Raw genomic sequence first — 17,285 nt, 5'->3', positions numbered from 1 at the left:
GATAACTTTTTAAAATTCATGGTATCTTTTTCATACATACATACATAGATATACACACACACATATATATACACACACAAACACACACACACAGACACTCACTCTACAGGTGGATCGCTAGCGCCCCTCAACTTGCAAGGGTTGCAATAACATCTGACAGTCATCACTGGAAGCTGGCAGTCTGACTACATGGGCCTTTAGTCTGATTCTTCCTATAAGTGGCATTAAGGACATGTAGGTATGGAATATGACTGCAAGCTATGAGAAAGGGGCAGGGACCTATATCGCAAGAATGTTCCTTCACCTAAAAACAACAACCTTTTGCATCCATTACAGCCTGTACATTTTCAATAACTGTGAGGATCAGAAACTTGCCTTACCTTTAAAAACAAAAAGAAAATCTGAAATACTTAGAGGGGTCCAAATGCTGTTCCAGAGCAAATGCTATACAAAATTTCATGTGTGTGGTATTAAGATGAACAGTTTTAGCCAAGCTGAATTCATTAGGATAGCAGGGTGTGAAAAGTGGGTGGGGGGGGGTCTGTTCATAGGAGACAGTGGGTTGGGCACCCAGAAGGAAGATTGTGGGGCAGGAATGGAAATGCAGTTAGTCTCTACAGTGGACAGGACTCTTGTTTCTTCCAGAAAGGTTAGGGCACAGTACCACTGATATACCACCTAAGGAATGGACTGGCAGACATGGCAGGTGCCAGCTGCCCACCAGGGCAGTACAAATACTTGAAAGCCCCACTGAGTGGAATACTGGGACCAAGCATGATCATTAATCCACCCTTCCTACTGCTCTCCCAGTGCTCAGGAGGACAGCAGGGAGGGTGCATCAAGAAAGACAGAAGTGAGCAAGCAGTGCACTCTCACTGCAAGACAAGCAGGTTCTTGTCCAGGGTCCCACAGAAATCTGGAGACAGCCCTGCCGGTGCATGGGGGAATCAGTCCCTAAAATGGAGGGAATAGTTGGCACCTCCACAATCTTGCCCAGGTCCTCCACGTACTTCTTCTCGGTCTCAATCAACTCCCTGAGAACAAACCTGCAGACGAGAGGAAGCAGCAGTGTCTGAGGGGAAGGAACTTCACTGTGTTACCCTCATTTCCTACCTTCCTATAGATCTTTCCCATCTCCCCTGTTCTGCAAACACAGCAGAGCCTCCTCCACGCAGACCCTTGCGTGACACATAAAGGCTGCTGTCTGCAGGCTACGTTGCATGTCACAGACAGAGCAGGTATATTGTAGGTACACCATTCTGCAGTCATGGCTTCTCCCAAGCTATTCAAGATACTGTTGTACTTGAACATGGTAGAGGGCCAGGGCCAATGGCCGTTCCACACAGATTATGCATGGTGAAAGAATGAGGTGTGTCAACTACTCAACCTTCCACAACCTAGTGCCCTCCAGATCTGTTGTACTACAGCTCTCATCAGCCCCAGCCAGCATGGCCAAAGGTCAGGGTTTGTAGGAGCTGCAGTCGAAGACATCTGGAGAGCACCAGGTTGGAGGAAGGCTGCTGTATGGGATACACCCGGATCACACACATGCTGTCCATACATTGAATCTGCTAAACCGTACCATATGAAACAGCCCTTGCTCGACACTCAGCAAGACTGCACCTCTGTGCTCCCCAGCAGCCCCAGGCTCTTGAGCGACAAAGGCTGCAATTCCCCCTGCCCCCACCCCTTTCCTTTTCTCCCATCATGCCTGTATGCTGGTGCACCAAAGGAAATCACTTACATACTCTTTTCTAAGGCACTACGCCTCTCCTCCTCTTCCTGTTCCTCAGAGGCTGGGGGCTGCACCAGAGGTTCCGAGGGGGCCCCAGGGCTTTGGGGGTCACTGGGGAGCAGAGATGGGTCAGGATCCTGCCATAAGAGAAGAGAACCCCTTGCATTTTACAACTTGCAACATTAATCATTAAGTGAATAAAGGGGAAAGGGAGACCAGGGCCCCGAGAGACACATCAGATCATCTTGCTTAGGCCAAGAAAGGGTGGTAGTATGATCTCATATTTCCCCTAAGCTCACTCAGAACCTGAGAGGCTCCGAAAGATAAGTGGAGGGAGGGGATACATATCAATCACAGACCCAGGAACACTTTCCCATTTGGAGCAGACATCATGCCTTTGATATTGTCACCTGATGAAGTGCCCAAAACAGAGCAAAACTAAATTTCTGGGATACATTCCAAATTAGACATTTTCTTTTTAAAAAATGCTGGATTTCCCATTTCAATGTGAAATTTCTGTTTTCATAGAATCATAGAATAGTAGGGTTGGAAGGGGCCTACAAGACCATCAAGTCCAACCCCCTGCTCAATGGAGGAATCCAAGTCAAAGCATCCCTGACAAGTGGCAGCCCAGCTTCATCTTGAATGCCTCCAGTGTGGGAGAGCCCACCACCTCCCTAGGTAATTGGTTCCATTGTCGAACTGCTCTGACAGTCAGGAGGTTTCTCCTGATGTTCAGCCGGAATCTGGCTTCCTGTAACTTGAGCCATTATTCTGTGTCCTGCATTCTGGGATGACTGAGAAGAGATCCTGGACTTCCTTCCTGTGTCAACCTTTCAAGTACTTGAAGAGCGCTATCGTATCTCCCCTCAGTCTTCTCTTCTCAAGGCTAAACATGCCCACTTCTTTCAGTGTTTCCTCATAGGGCTTTTAATTTTGCTTTGTTTTACATCTACACAACAGGAAAAATGTGTGTAAAACTAAAATTATGGGAGGGAGCAATCCTACCAGGATAGGCATCTGCCTCCAAACTCGGAGGCGACTGCCTATCCAATGCAGGGCAGGAGAAGCGCAGAGGGGATCGTCCCTTCCGTGCTTCCCTGCATTTGCGGCTAGAGAGTCGATTTCGGAAGGCGAAGGGGGGAAGCAGCTGCTGGACGACACGTTGGATGTGTCATACTGGCATTTCTGCCTTCCCCACCCCAGAACACCCCCACACCCCATTTTGGCTGCTCCGTACTCCTCTTCCCAGCGCGGAGCATAGGGCCATTTTGTGCTGCCTACGAGGCAGCGTGGGAGGCGGGGGGAAGGTCAGTTCTCCAGGAACTGACCTCGGAGATATATCCTATGGCCATCTAGCTGCTGACTAGTGGCCATAGGATTGTCCCCTAAATGTATCTTATTTTCTAGTTGTTTTGTTTTCATTAAAATTTAATAAAGAAAAGTTTAAAAGAGCTAATCTACAGTTCCTATAGAAACTATCACAATAAAGAATTCCACAGATATGTGGCTAGCCATACATATTGTATCTATGAGGGAAAGAAACAAATTCAAATTAATTTATGGAAGAAATCAAACAATATTTCTTGAAAACAATTTTACTTCTTTAACAATTTTTTTTCTTTGTAAAAAAAACGATTTTTACAAAGAAAAATTTGTATCAATTCTACAAAAGTATAAACAAAAGCCATTTCTTTTCATAGTTACTGGATATCATCCTTCCTTTTCTAATTCATATTAAATCACAATCCTATTTATATCGTCTGAAAAGTAAGTCCCATTGAATTCACTGGGGCTTAAGTGGGTATTAGCCAATTTCATTAATTTTGTCACATTCCATTAAAAAAAAAAGTTTCTGTTGGAACATCCGGCATTTTCCATCTTGCTGCTACTTCTGTTTTTTTGCTAGCTGATCACCAATTCAATATCTTCCTCACCTATCTTTGCTTTTAAAGTCTGACTCTGCATGACACTTTAAAAAACACTCACCACAGTTTAAAACCTTGCTATTAAAATTTAGGACAATAAAATATTAACAGCTCAGTCCTAGGCAGAGAAAAGTGTGCATAAACCTGTTGAAATCAGTGGGCTTCATACAAATATATGAAGCTACCTTCTGATCAGACCACTGGCCCACCTAACCCAGACCTATCTCGTCTGACAGCCTGCACCTCTCTAGGGTCTCAAGCAGAGGTCTTTCCAAGCCCTGCTGATACTTTGAATACTTTTTTGATACTTTACAGGAGAAGCCAAGGATTGAACTTGGGACCAAACACATATGATCTAACACTAAGCTACAGCCTCTCCGAGATCTGGATAAGATCGAGGGGTAAGCATGAAATTGTTACATTCACTACACTACAGTCTATTTTTCTAAACCTACCTAAACATAACAGCATCTACCAGCATGTGCCACGTATTACACACACACACACACACATGCACATATATATATATATATATATATATATATATATATATATGTATATATGTATGTATATATACACATATATATAAGAAAAATTGCTTAGATGCCCTCCAGCTCTAGTCTAGAGGTGTGTTTAGTTGTACCAATGCAACTATGTTACTAAGAAGTTCCTAGCTGAGATTACCCTCACCTGCTGGGCACAGAGGCTGTTCCAGCAGCTGCTGTCCATTCCTTCCTTCCTTCCTTCTTGCCCAGGCCTTTCTAAAGTGCCAGACAGCCACCTTGTCACATGGAGAAGGGAAGGATTGTTGCCCCAATCCCGCCCACACACACACACACACACCCCTGATGCAAGGCAACCTTGCCCCCTCCTCGTTCTTGCAGCTCACCTGCGTGTGTCTTCCTGAGCTATCCCCTTCTAGCAGGCTGGAGAGCAGGGAAAGGTCTGGGAGATGAGCACTGCCATCCTTTAATACAAGGGAAAGGTGTTAGAGAGGGGAAGTGTCACAGCCTGGCCCACAGGAGGCTACACAGATCTCCCCACCCGCAAATCTTCACCCTTCCCTCAGGTAAGAACAGCACTACTACCACCACAAACAGCAGCAGCTGTTTCAGTGTTACCATCCCAAATCCCTCAGTCGGCCCCTGACACTTGTCAGTTCATATGACTTACAGATCAAACCAGAGTTGCTTCTTACTTGTCCGGGTATCAGGATCGGCAGAAGAGCCCCTTTTGAGGGCACATTACCCCAGAGGCCCATTTGTTGGGAATGTGTGAAAGGGCTTTCTCCTGCACGGCCCATAAATGTCAGGATGCACTCCCTCAAGAACTATGGTTGGCCCCCACTCTCTTGACCTTTAGGAAGGATGTAAAGATGTATCTTTTCAATTTAGCCTTTTAATAGTTTTAGGGTGCAATCCTATGCACGTTTAAAGAGAAAAAAGTCCTACAACTCCCAGCATGCTCAGACCTGTAAGACTTTTTTTCTGTCTAAACATGAATAGGATTGTACCTTTAATGTTTTTACTGTTTTTAATGTCCTTATTTTTTATTGTTCTAAGGTGTTATTATATTAAACTTTGTACACTGCCTTGATGGCTTTTTAGCCATTAAAGCGATATGTATGCTAATAAGAAATTGACATATAACATAAGAATATTAATAAGAAATAAATTAGTTAGGTCCTTTCCATTAAGCCAGCCTTCCCCAACCTAGTGTCATCTCCAGTCAGCATGGCCACTGCCATTGGCTATGATGGCTGGGGATGACAGGAGTTGTAGTCCAACCCATCCAGAGGACACCAGGTTGGGGAAGTCTGCACTAAATGTTACACACAAACACATGTAGAAAAATCCCAATGGCTTTTTTTTTCCTTTTCTTTTTATAGAAAAGGGAACCCAACTCTGTTTCCCTTGTAAAGGAGATCCCAACGCTGCACAGGAATCCCAACTGTGTTTTCCTTGTAAAGCCAATAAATGGGTGGAGAGACCTACATGAAAACTGGGTGGGAATTTTTTTTCTTTACTCACCAATTATTCCCTGCAAATGTCCACCCATTTTTAATTTATTTTCCCTCCACCTGGGCTTGGAAATTGGAAGTAAGCACAGCTGAAGGAAAAGTGTCCGAGGTGAGGCATAGAAGGGGTAGACTTTAGTGTCACTGGGAACAAGGTATCAGCCCAAGTTTCTGATCCAGACCCAACATGCAAGCAGAGCAGTGAATATCTGTTGCAGCACCTAGATTGTGGAACTCCTTCCCTACAGCAGGAGTGGGCAGAAGGTAGATCTCTGGATGTTTTGGACTTCAACTCCCAGAAGCCCCTGCTAACATGGTCAGTGGTCAGGAATGCTGAGAGTTGATGTCAAAACTTCCGGAGATCTACTTTCTGCCCACCCCTGCTCTACAGAGATGCAGTTGTCTTCCTCTCTTTTAGGCTTCAGATGAGCTGCTAAGCCCTTTTTATTTGGCCAAGCTTTGAGTGAGGGTTCAAGTTCTGTCTCCCTGTTTTTATGCTGAATTGTTTTATTCTGCTCTTAGTTCTATTGTATTAAATGGGATTTTAGTTATTTGGACTATTTGTTTGGACTGTGTTTTGTATATTTTATGGTCTTTTTTCTAAGTGGCTTTGAGTTTATTTTATAACAAAAAATAGGGTATGAATGTTTAAAAAAATACAAATATTAACAATATTGCTAGCTTTTAAGAATTATTAGGATAGTGTTTATTCTGTCTCTTCCAGCCCCCTCTGAAAATCCACCTGCTCCAACTGACATACTCAGATCCTTCAACCAGAATTATGTAAATCAAGAGCAATTGCTTAATTATGCACTCTCTATTTTGTTTCCATCATCTGGGTTTTCAAGTACCTTGAATTTTTAAAGCAAAAAGGCAGAGTGGGAGTGATACCAGGCAAAGAGAACTGACTTCAGTCTGGTAAACATTAGATATTTTTCAGGGGGAGTGGGGAGACAAAATGGGCTGGAGTGTTTTCAGATGTGTGTGTGTTTTAATAAGAATAAGGATGACAATAAAACACTTTTTATCCTGTTGTTCCTCAAAAACAGACTTTAAGGAGGGTAATAATCAATTAAAACAATAAAATAAGAAAAACAATACCATAATAGACTGCAAAAAGTTTGAAGCAGCTGAAGATAAAATAGGAACCAAAGGGCACCCAATATAACTATTAAGACAGCCTCCAACCAAATCAACACACTTTACCAAAAGCCTTCCTGAAAAGGTCTTTGCAATGCAGAAAGAGGCCAAAAAGAGGTAGCAAGGGAGGCTTCCCTTACAAGGGAGTTCCAAAGACTGGGTGCAGCTCCAAAAAGGGCCTTCTCCTTGATCCCAGCCTAGGATGGCCAGAATGATGCAAAAGAGGACACAGGGCTCCTGCACCTTTCATAGCCACATAGAAGAAGGCGTTTCAGCAGGTGTGGCTTCTCATGCAAACTACATGTGCTGAAATTCCCTCTTCTACACAACTGTGAAAGGTGCAGGAGCCCTGTGTTTCGCGTCACTCTGTCATTCTTATCCCAGGCAGATGTATTTCAGGGGTTGCTGGGACATGCAAGAAGGCCTCTGCTGAAGAACTCAATACACAGGCAGGCTCGTAAGGGAGAAGGCAGCCCTTCAGATTACGGCTTAAACTCTTTTATGGTTCGGGACCCAGGATACCAGCAGCACTTTTGAGTTAGGCACAAAAACAAGTTTGTTTCATATTTTCTTTTTCCTGGTATGAGGAATGAAATCAAACCTTGTCGAGGAAACTCACACTGTTTACCACAGCACGGAAATTAACAACATACAACACAGTGAGGGGAAGAAAACATCTTCACCTCATTTCTGTTTTTTAAAAAAACCTAGACTACAGGTCCACAATGGCCTCACAAGCAGAATGGACCTTTCTACCCTACTCCCTTGCTCCACCCCTTTGTCATTAGCTTCCACGGACAAAAGTGCCTTGTAGCACTTTTGTCCAGTTTCACAGCTCCAAGCCACACATGTTAAGTCCCACTGATTCCCCTACAATTACTAGTCATCTATGTGGTGCCAACAGGATACAGACAGATGGCTGCCCCTATCCTGTGCCAGATGCACAAGAAGCCAGAGATGGGTGGCACCAGCTGGTGCCACTCCAGATATATTCCAGCAAAACCATTTTTCCTTCCACCCAGATTAATCCAACTGTCAGTATGTGTCCTAGAACCATTTGGATTCAGAACACCCAGATCTGCATCTAAATTTATTTCAGGGTGTTCCAGCAGTTTTGGAGGCTTTGGTGCCACACACCTACAGAGGCCTACATAGGGGTCCCCCCCACTCCCATGTTTCAGACAATATGGGATCAATCCATAGGAGTCCATGATCTACACCGTGGGCCTGGGAGCACTATTTCAGGTCTCCGTAGGTCCTAAAGAGACCTAAAATAGTGCTCCCAGTGTAAAAGAAGCCTTTCAGAACATTCCTTCATGTTGCCAGCCTGGTTCCATATAAAAATAATTCACTGACCTCTCTACAGGAGAGCGGTGCAGGGAAGAGGTAAGGGCTGACAAATTAGTAGTTGGGATGTTGCAGGGGAAAATCTGTTACTGTGGAAGCTAGGATTCCTTTGATGCTACAGTTGTGGCCTCCTGAGATAAGAAAGGAGAAACCCACCCATTCTCCCTTGCAAAAATATGATGTTGGAGGTTTATTCTCCTGATTTTCTTGGGGACATAATGAACAGACTTAATGAGGAGAGAATGCTGGGTGGTGCAGGGATGTACCCTATCTGTATCCCTTGGGATGATTCAATGGATGGGTTTTGCTCATGTTCAAGGTTTCATTATTGGCCACATTTGGTCCTGGGAAAGAATTGTTCCCTCATTCAGATTACGGGTGTGTGGTGGTGGTGACGGTGGCTTCCTCCTGCAGCATGTGGCTTGGCTTGACTTGCTTGTTCAACTCATCTCTAGCTATGTGCTCTATGAGCACACTTGTACTGGCTCTTGGCTTGTGGCATGCTGTAGTTGAGATGGCATAGGCTGATCTGCAGGGGACTGGTGGGTGGCTAGTGCTGCCTTGTGGCAGAAGGTGAACTAGATGGCCTCTAAGAGGTTTTCTACACAAGGCTGAATTGGCGGTTAATCTGCTGTATCTGCTTTCGGTTTTGTCACAGAAGTAAGATACGAGCACTACACCAGGAGCATTTCTGCTATATAACCCCTAGGTGGCACTGTGGTGTAGCAGAACAGCAGAAATACACAAGAGGACATTGTGCTTTCATTCACTTTCACAATTAAATTCTGCTTTTTCCCTGTTCTAAAAAAACTTGCTGAAAGTGCTGGTTAGTCACAGAACTGAAACTGGAGGGTCACAACATAGCCTAAAGAACCCATAAACAACCACGAGTAGGGAATGATGAGCGCATGATAAATGTCTCATGTAGAAAAGCCCTAACTCTGCAAGTCTGTGTCCCTTTGCTCTCACCGTGGCAATCACTGTGTCTCCCTGTGGGACAACAAAGTGCCCCTCTGTTTGGCTCAAAAGCCCAAGGTCGATGCTCTTGCGATCCTCCTGGCGCCCTTGTCGCCGGGTCCGGCCCTCTGTTTTCCTGAGTGGGCGTTCGCCCCGAGGTAGCCCACCGGCGCTTAGCTTGCGCACAGGGTTGGTCAGCCACTTCTTGAGAGTGCTGACTGAGTGGCGGGAGGCAGGGGAGCTGGGAGCTGAGCTGCTGGATGCCTGTGGCTGGATCGAGGCCACTGAGGCAGAGATGCTGCCATCGCTGCCTGCAATGGAGTAGGGATCTGCAGGGAGAGGACAGGCACAGTCAATGAGTACACAGACAGATCTTGGGTGATATTCAAAAGTATACACAACTCTGAAGGCACAGAGGCTAGGCTTACTTTCCAAGGGAGAGGAAAGACTGCCCAGAGGAAATCACACCCTTTGACCTGGAAACCCTTCCCCATAATTTCCAGAAGGGTTCGTCAGTGATGAAACAAAGGCACCCCGCACAAGCTTAAAGACATGCATGGCTACGGCTGGGAGAATCAGGGAGGCTCAAACTCATTCAGATTGTTCAAGTTCCACTTCGAAGCCCAGTCCGCCTCATTTCCGTTTGTGACCTGTCTTTCTTTTCGTCCAAACAGGAAACATGCACATCTTGGTGTGCATTTTTTAAAGTACACACCAAAATGCAAACTTTCCCCCATTCACTAAAGCATAAAAATGCATATTTTTTAATAGTGCACATTTTAAAGTGTGCATCCCCCCCCCAAAAAAAAAACCTCCAAAATTTTCGAAACACGATTGCAAGCTCAGGAATGTGCAAGCCTTTTCCAACAAGAAAAGTTCGCATTCGGAGTTGTGAACAGGGCAAATTCTGATCATAAATGAATCACAATGAAATTCTCATACATCCCTATGCATGGGGTTCCCCAGCAGTGGCCTATCCAGGCACTGACCAGACCAGACCTGCTTAGTTTCAGAAAGATCGCTGCACCATGTGCTTTCAGACCATAGTTCTGACTTTACGAGAGCTGCTGCCAATCAGAGTGGATAATATAGGTGGACCAGTGGTCTAAGAGTAAAAGGCAATTTCATATGTTCATTTTCAAATCAGTTCTGGGACTAAAAACTGTATCAAATTAAAACCAACATTCAAAATGAGTACTTTGTTTATGGGGGTGAACAGAATTACATCATCTTTGATTTTTCCTGCTCATCCTTGGATAAATGACCTCCACTTTCCATTGTTGGGATGCTCAATGTAGTTAAAGGACCACAGTTGAAGGCAGGAGCTGTGTTTCTTCACTCGGCAATATCCTGTATAGCTCCTTCACCAGCCAATCTCACCTCCCTCAGAGGCCATTAACACGTTATTAAGATATCACCTTGCAGTCTCCATCCTTATTTTAATTTAACAGCACTCCTCTGTGTGGTTATCAACTGAGAGGATATGCAGGTTTGTTCATGTGACGTGCAGCCAACCTGCAAGATGTGCAATGTGTAGCACAGATGCTCTGTATTATTCATCTGCATTGCAAACTGATTTGGGACAATATCAGTGCAGTATGTCAACACGGTTCAGAAGTGGTGAGAATTTGTATTAGCATTAGTCCAGTGCAATTAGCAAGATTTTAGGCCCAAGGTGGACATTTAGAAGGGAAAGTTGAACGCTACAGGATATGTTCATTTGCTAACTGTGATAAACATACAGAAAGTCCATAACAATCCAGCTTGTGGGGAAGCCGCCGTATTAAAAAAATTGTGGGCTCCTCTCTGGTTAGCTAAAAGCACTCTTATCTCTGTCACTAATGAGACACATCTGAAATGAACAAACTGAACTGAATGTTCTTGCACTGAAAATGGGCAGAAAATCTCAGAGAAACATTCTGGACAGGATTTTAAAACCAAGGATTTTGCATGATTTTCTGTATGTTTATCATATTTATCAAAGGAAAAGAGCCTGCAATCTTCAGTTTTTTATTCTAAATGTCTGGATCATAGCTAATTTGCCTGGACAACATAGGGCTATTGCACGCTACGCTGTTATTTTTTTAAAACAGGAATTGCTGCTTTTACTCCTACTCCGACATGGCCTTTTTCTCTCTCTTTAACTGCAGCTGGCAGAGCTATTCTTCAACTTAAATCTATAGAGAAGGAAAGGCATTTGCACATGCTCAGGGACACCTCTCCCATATTACTACTCCACATATTCTAGTTGTGAGCCCCCGCACTGAAAACAGGTTACACCCTGGTGCATGGGTGTAGGTATGCAGTCATGCCCATGCATTTTCATCAAGAATGTATGAAAATGCATTCAACTGTGTAAACATGAGGGCCACCAAGTGCTGTGCCAGGATGTGGATTGACTGGATAGGCCCTGCTCTGGGCTGTGTGTGGAAGCAGCAATAAGACTGTAGGTGCACTACACAGTGCACCTAGCTTGCAAATCAACCCCCAAAGTTACTGCTTCAACCCCCAGCCCACATTTAGCATGGTAATGAATACAGGTTGTGTTGCAAGCTGGACACATAGCAAAGTGATGGCAGATCCATGACAACAGATCCAAGTAACTCGTATCTCAAGATACTCATTTATCATTTACTATCATACTTACACCCCCACTTTTCCCCCAAAGGGCTCAGGCTTTACATATGTAGGTGCATCACTTGATTTATCTACCCTCAGTTATTATATGTTTGGGGTTTAGTTCATTAATTGCCTGACAACTTCAGCATCAAGGGATTACTTGCATATGTGAATGGGGCCATCACAGATACATAATCACAGATCAAATTTTCATTTCACTCTGCATTATCTCTAACCACAAGGCTTTTCAATGGAGTCAGTTCATAGAGTCAACTACTAGACATCGAGTGTAGGGAAATCTAGCAATGTACAAGCCTGTACGAACCAAACATAGATGACTGGCAGCTGAATTTAGTTATTTTTATATATTATATTTTTATTGCCCCCCCCTTCCTCCAAAGAGGTCAGCATGACATAAATAGTTCTTTCCTTCCTATTTTATCCTGGAAACCACCCTGAGGTAGGTCAGGCTGAAAGATGTCACCCAGCATGTTTCGTGGTCAAGTGGAGATTTGAAGCTGAGTCTCCCTGGTTCTAGTCCAAACCACTACACCATGCTTAATGTGCAAACTGACGCTGATGAAATTGCTATCAAGGGTGTTCTGTGGGGTCTGTGATGGCCCACTCACACAAATCATTTGATTTTGCAGTTGATCAAATGATCAGCATAAATATGTAAACTAACCCATATGTAAGCGTAAGTCCAGTATGGTTCCCAGTCAGTGTCCCATCGCTTTAACAGTAGCTTTTATTGCACAACAGACCTGAAATCTGAATTTGATGGACAGTACAATTTTTAAAAAACAAATAAAAACCAAACAGAGCCCGACCTGCTTAGCTTCAACACTAGGTGCTTGTCGTATACCTTCTTCATGCTGTGCTTTATGGTTTTAATTTTTGTGAACCGCCCAGAGAGCTTTGGCTATTGGGCAGTAAATAAATACCTACATCCATCCATCCATCCATCCATCCATAAAATAAAATAAAAATCTAATTCTCTGTTCAGTTCTGCAGGGCTGGCCCAAGGCACTGCTGCTTGAGGAGAAGGACAAGATGGTATCCTTCCCCCAAATCCATGTAGAGAAGCTGACTGGACTGACATTTAACTCCTACTTCAACACTGGTGAAGGGACAGCATCTTCCATAACACCACATCTGAGGGCAACAGGCTAGCCTGGGGGGCACAAGGCAGGCTGAGCATAATACACATAGCTGTGTCCCCATCGCATCCCGCCCCCAGCGTCTGCTGCCTGAGGGGGCCACCTCACTCTACCTAGCCTTGTGAATTTGCCCCAGTGCATGGAAGTACGTGTCTGACTGCAGGCAAGCGGGCAGATGTAGAAGTATGTCCCCAGTAAGCAACGGCTGTGCGGTACATCTAGCAGGTTTAAGGGCAGAAAAGGGAGCCATATTCCCAGAAATGAGCACAGTACCAACAGCCTCACAAGTGCCCAGCAGGAGGCAATAATGCAATGCAGCGGCATGGCACCTGCTCCCGAAATAACTGTGCTTGCGTCAGGAACCTGAGATGTGTCAAGCTAATGCCACAGGCACCTGACCCCACCTTGGAAACTGACATGACAGTGTGAGGGGTGTTGCTATGGCAACTGGCCAGCACTACACATGTCCACAGCCTAGTTGGGACCAGGCGTAGAAATAACCATTTTGTACCCGCAACACATAGCAAACAATGCCTTCCGTACAGCTGCTGCTTTATTTTCCCATAGGCTTCGGCCTACTCTTCACTAGGATGATAAATCCGGTGTCTGGGCTATACTGCTTCAGACTGCCAATGAGAGCTTGTGTTAACTGAAAATGCTCCTCCATATTTAAAAACAACAACACAATCCCACTGCATAGGAAAATAGCATGTCGTGGAGGTTTGAAGCCATTTTTCTGGCATCCTACATGAATTCTTCTGAATGGAGGAGGTCCCATCTGTAATCTGAAGTGGTACAGCCTAGAAACATGTTTACCACCTCAGTAAGAACTAGGCCCTAGTTGTTGGTGTGTGTCCCCCTCGCCCCGTTTATAATAAAAGCAATTTCTAGTGCTGGAGGTGGCCCCAGGGGTGGGAAACCTGTAGCCCTCCAGATGTTTTGAACTACAACTCCCATCAGTCTTAGCCAGCATAGCCAATAGTGTGGGATCATGGGAGTTGTGGCTCTCCAGATGTTTGGGCCTACAAGTTGCCCACCCTTGCAAGAAATGTTAAAAAAGAGGACCAGATGTGAGACTCAAGCATGCAGGCAGCATAGAATGACATCTGGAAATAATGCAAACAGTAATTTTCTGTCCAGCCAACTGCAGCATTGTGTTTAACTACTTAATTCCCCAAATCACACATAAACTTAATTCGCATTTCAGGTTGGTGTGCAGCACACGCAGCACATGGAGGGGCCATTTACCCTCAATCAAAGAGAATCCCACTCACTTCAAGTATCTAAGATTATACAAGTATCTTAAGTTCACACACACAGGTTGATCACGTGGTGACTGCAGTATCCACTGATGACTTGCACATGTGAATGAGCCATCGCAAGGTCTAACACCAGAGAGACAATTTCCTCATCACCTCAAAATACAAAGTTTGTCAGTGGGTGAAATCAGTCCAGACATTCAACTGCCAGTTATCAAATGTAGAGAAATAAAGTGACATATGTGCATGTGTGAACCAGCTTTAACAGCTTGTGTATGCATTCTGTTTTACCCCTGACTGCTGTATTTACCTCTAGGTAACTGAAAATCTGTCTTTATACTCCTCTCAATGTGCATGCACACACACTTTTCACAACTGTAACAGAACTGTGTACAGACAGTATGTTTTTTTTATGGCTAGCACCTGAGGCAATTACCTTGTGTCCCTCACATTACACTGGCTACATCTCTGGCCTGCAAAACCTCAGGGACCTACTAAGCTGAATGCAGCCCAAGAAAAGCTCAAAAAGCCAAAGCCACCCCAAGACATTTTGTTGCCCAAGGCAGAAAATCCAAATGGCAATCTGCACTGTGATAAAGAATAAATAAATAATCAACAAAATAATCAACAATTAGCTTCTTTTTAATGGAATCCTATCTTGTTCCACCTCAGGAGATCTGCCTCCCCCTATCTCAGGGGCAGGGAACCTCAGGCAACGCGGGCCAAATTTGGCCCTCCTGGAAACCCAATTCAGTCCTTTGAGGCTCCCCAGATAGCCAAGCCCCTTGCTCCTGGCTTCAACTTCTTTCCTCCAACCACTGATTGTTTGATGGTTTACTGGCTTTTATGTAGCTCTTCCTTATTCTAAAAAGTTGAAATGCCTCTCCAAAGGCTTAGTTACTGGCAATAGGAGACTGAAACCATAATATGCTGGTATTGTTTTGTAATTTGGCCCTCCCCCTTCCATTTTGGCTCGTCCCCCTTTGCTTTCAGCCCCACCCACCACTGGAATGCTGCCCCCCAAGAGCTTCTTCAAAATGAATATGGCTCTCAGGCTGAAAGAAGTTTCCCACCCCTGCTCTAAGGGCTTCATCACACTGAGCTTTTATCCTGCGATTGAGATTGCTCCTTCACGGAGGTTTGCAGGTTCTTTACATGATGCCGTGACCCTCCTGCACTAAATGCCCTTTGTTCCGTTTTTAAATAGATCGTGGATAATGAGCTATTAAATTACCCCACTGTGTTCTGCTTCAGTTTCCTCCACGAAAAGAGTTAAAGCAGCAAGGAGTGAGATCAATGAAAGATAATGAAAGACTCGGCTATGGGAATAAGAGTGGGGGGAAGGAAGCGCATGTAAAGGGAGTCAGTGGTGATCCTGCATTTAAAACAGAAGCAGAAAGCCCCATTTTAAATGCAGGATTTTAGGCTGGTGTAGAAATGCCCTAATGCTTGCACTGGCCCTGTGAAGAAATGCCCTATTTTTGCAGCCTGCCTAGAACTGGGAGGAGTGGGGAGAACTGAAAAGCTGCCACGATCCTGGCAGGCCGCAATATGTGGCTGGTGAAATGCGCTCAGCTCATTGGTTCGCAAGTAGTTGCGCAAGCCTGCTTCTCTCTGATCAATGTAGTAAGCGCTGGCCTCGCAGTTCCCCAGAAGGATCACAAGAGCCCGAGTGCAGCAAACAAGGGGTAAATGTCACGTTCACACGAGCTGTGTGCCACAAAGCGAGACCCGTACTATGCTGCGCTCTAAGCAAGTTAATCTCCCTCAGCTCCCTCCTCCCCTCCTATGGGCGATGGGGCAACAGCCTAATATTGGCGGAGGAGGAATGTGCACGGCACGTTCCTTGGCAGGGCCTGTGTAGCTCTGGCTGCGCCTTCCACCATCTGTTTTTCAGGAGTTCAGTGTGCTGGTGGGTGGAGCCATGTGGGGGAATGAGAAGCTCAGAGCTCAGAGGGAGAGGACTTTACACATTTTTTCCCTCTGTTCATCATCCATTTCTTTTTCAGGGTTTTCTAAAGGCAGTGGTTCGCAGACTGTATTACCAGCCAGCCAAACTTCAGCACTCTATTTTCAGTCAATATATTTTTTTAAAAAATCCATCCAGGGAAGGATCTGAGCTTAATCTGAGCCCAGAGTTTACTATGGCAGGGCTCCAGAGCCTGTTTTTCAGTGTCAAGACTCATTCCTAGAACATGTGAAACAAAAATAAAAGAACAGAGAACCTTTAAGTGTGTGGAGAGGATCTTTCTGTTTCCTCCTTCTCCTGGCCTGTGAAAAACCATGGACACAACTGGGATTGGACAGCAGGGCATTGCTGTTCAGAGGGTGTAATCTCCAAACAGGATTAAGCCCATGGCATCGGTCTTGTAGGATAAAATAATTCCTGGACCTGATTGTGTGTGGGAAAGGGTTGCTAGATGAAAAAAATGTCAAAAATAAAAGAATGCTTTGGAGCTGGGGCAGTTCTGAAGAACACACCTCACCAGCCATGGATGGTGCCCCAATAAGGACTCAGAAACCTTGTATGGTTGCTGCCTGCATAGGTCTGTAAGAACAGGAGTGGGGGAGGGGTTGTCAAACTCTTGTAAAGGCTGGGAGAGGGTTAGGTAATATAAAGTGGGGTGTTAAAACAGTTCATGAATTTGTTAGTTTTTAAGGGGCCACAAGAGATTTTTTTGTTGTTTTTGCTGCTTACAGAGTAACACAGCTACCCCTCTGGAAAAAAAATTGTAACATGGACTAATAAGCAAAAATTCCTTCTAAAAATCCAAATTTTAAAAAACAGAACAAAACCACCTGGTAGGCTACAATACATGGTGATGGGTCACAAGTTGTGCAGGCCTAATCAGGGGTACATGGAACAAAAGACATTCATTGAAATCTATGGAAATGTGGAAATAAGAGCTTGGCCTAGTGAAACCTTCCCTTACCTGGCTGGGAGATGCTGGGAGTTGTAGTCCTACACATCTGCAGGGCGCCAGTTTGGGGAAGGATGGCCTGGTGGCTCTCATTTCATTGATTGAGACATATTGTTTCAACAATATATGTGGGCCGATTTAGGCCAAGCTGGTGCCCAGTGGTCACAGCTGTGAGGTACAGATAGAGCCCATCCCAAGCTGT

At 44.8% G+C, this 17,285-nt stretch overlaps 1 protein-coding gene across 6 annotated transcripts in view; it reads right to left on the bottom strand.

Annotated features, from left to right (window-relative positions):
- The window catches only part of ARHGEF25 (Rho guanine nucleotide exchange factor 25), a 73,258-nt gene that overhangs the window by 16,997 nt on the left and 38,976 nt on the right, over positions 1–17,285 (bottom strand). For all 6 annotated transcript variants that reach the window (XM_084832277.1, XM_084832275.1, XM_084832276.1 and 3 more), the window contains 4 exons: positions 9,137–9,453; positions 4,553–4,630; positions 1,745–1,872; positions 980–1,046 (listed from right to left, as the gene is read on the bottom strand). In XM_084832277.1, coding sequence (XP_084688403.1) covers positions 980–1,046; positions 1,745–1,872; positions 4,553–4,630; positions 9,137–9,453 — 590 coding nt within the window. The remainder of the gene's footprint in view (positions 1–979; positions 1,047–1,744; positions 1,873–4,552; positions 4,631–9,136; positions 9,454–17,285) is intronic.

Source organism: Heloderma suspectum, chromosome 2, assembly GCF_057233095.1.
Source record: "Heloderma suspectum isolate Gila_16-S chromosome 2, 16-S_ref, whole genome shotgun sequence".
NCBI classification, from domain to species: domain Eukaryota; kingdom Metazoa; phylum Chordata; class Lepidosauria; order Squamata; family Helodermatidae; genus Heloderma; species Heloderma suspectum.
This window is presented reverse-complemented; position numbering and strand designations above follow the sequence as displayed.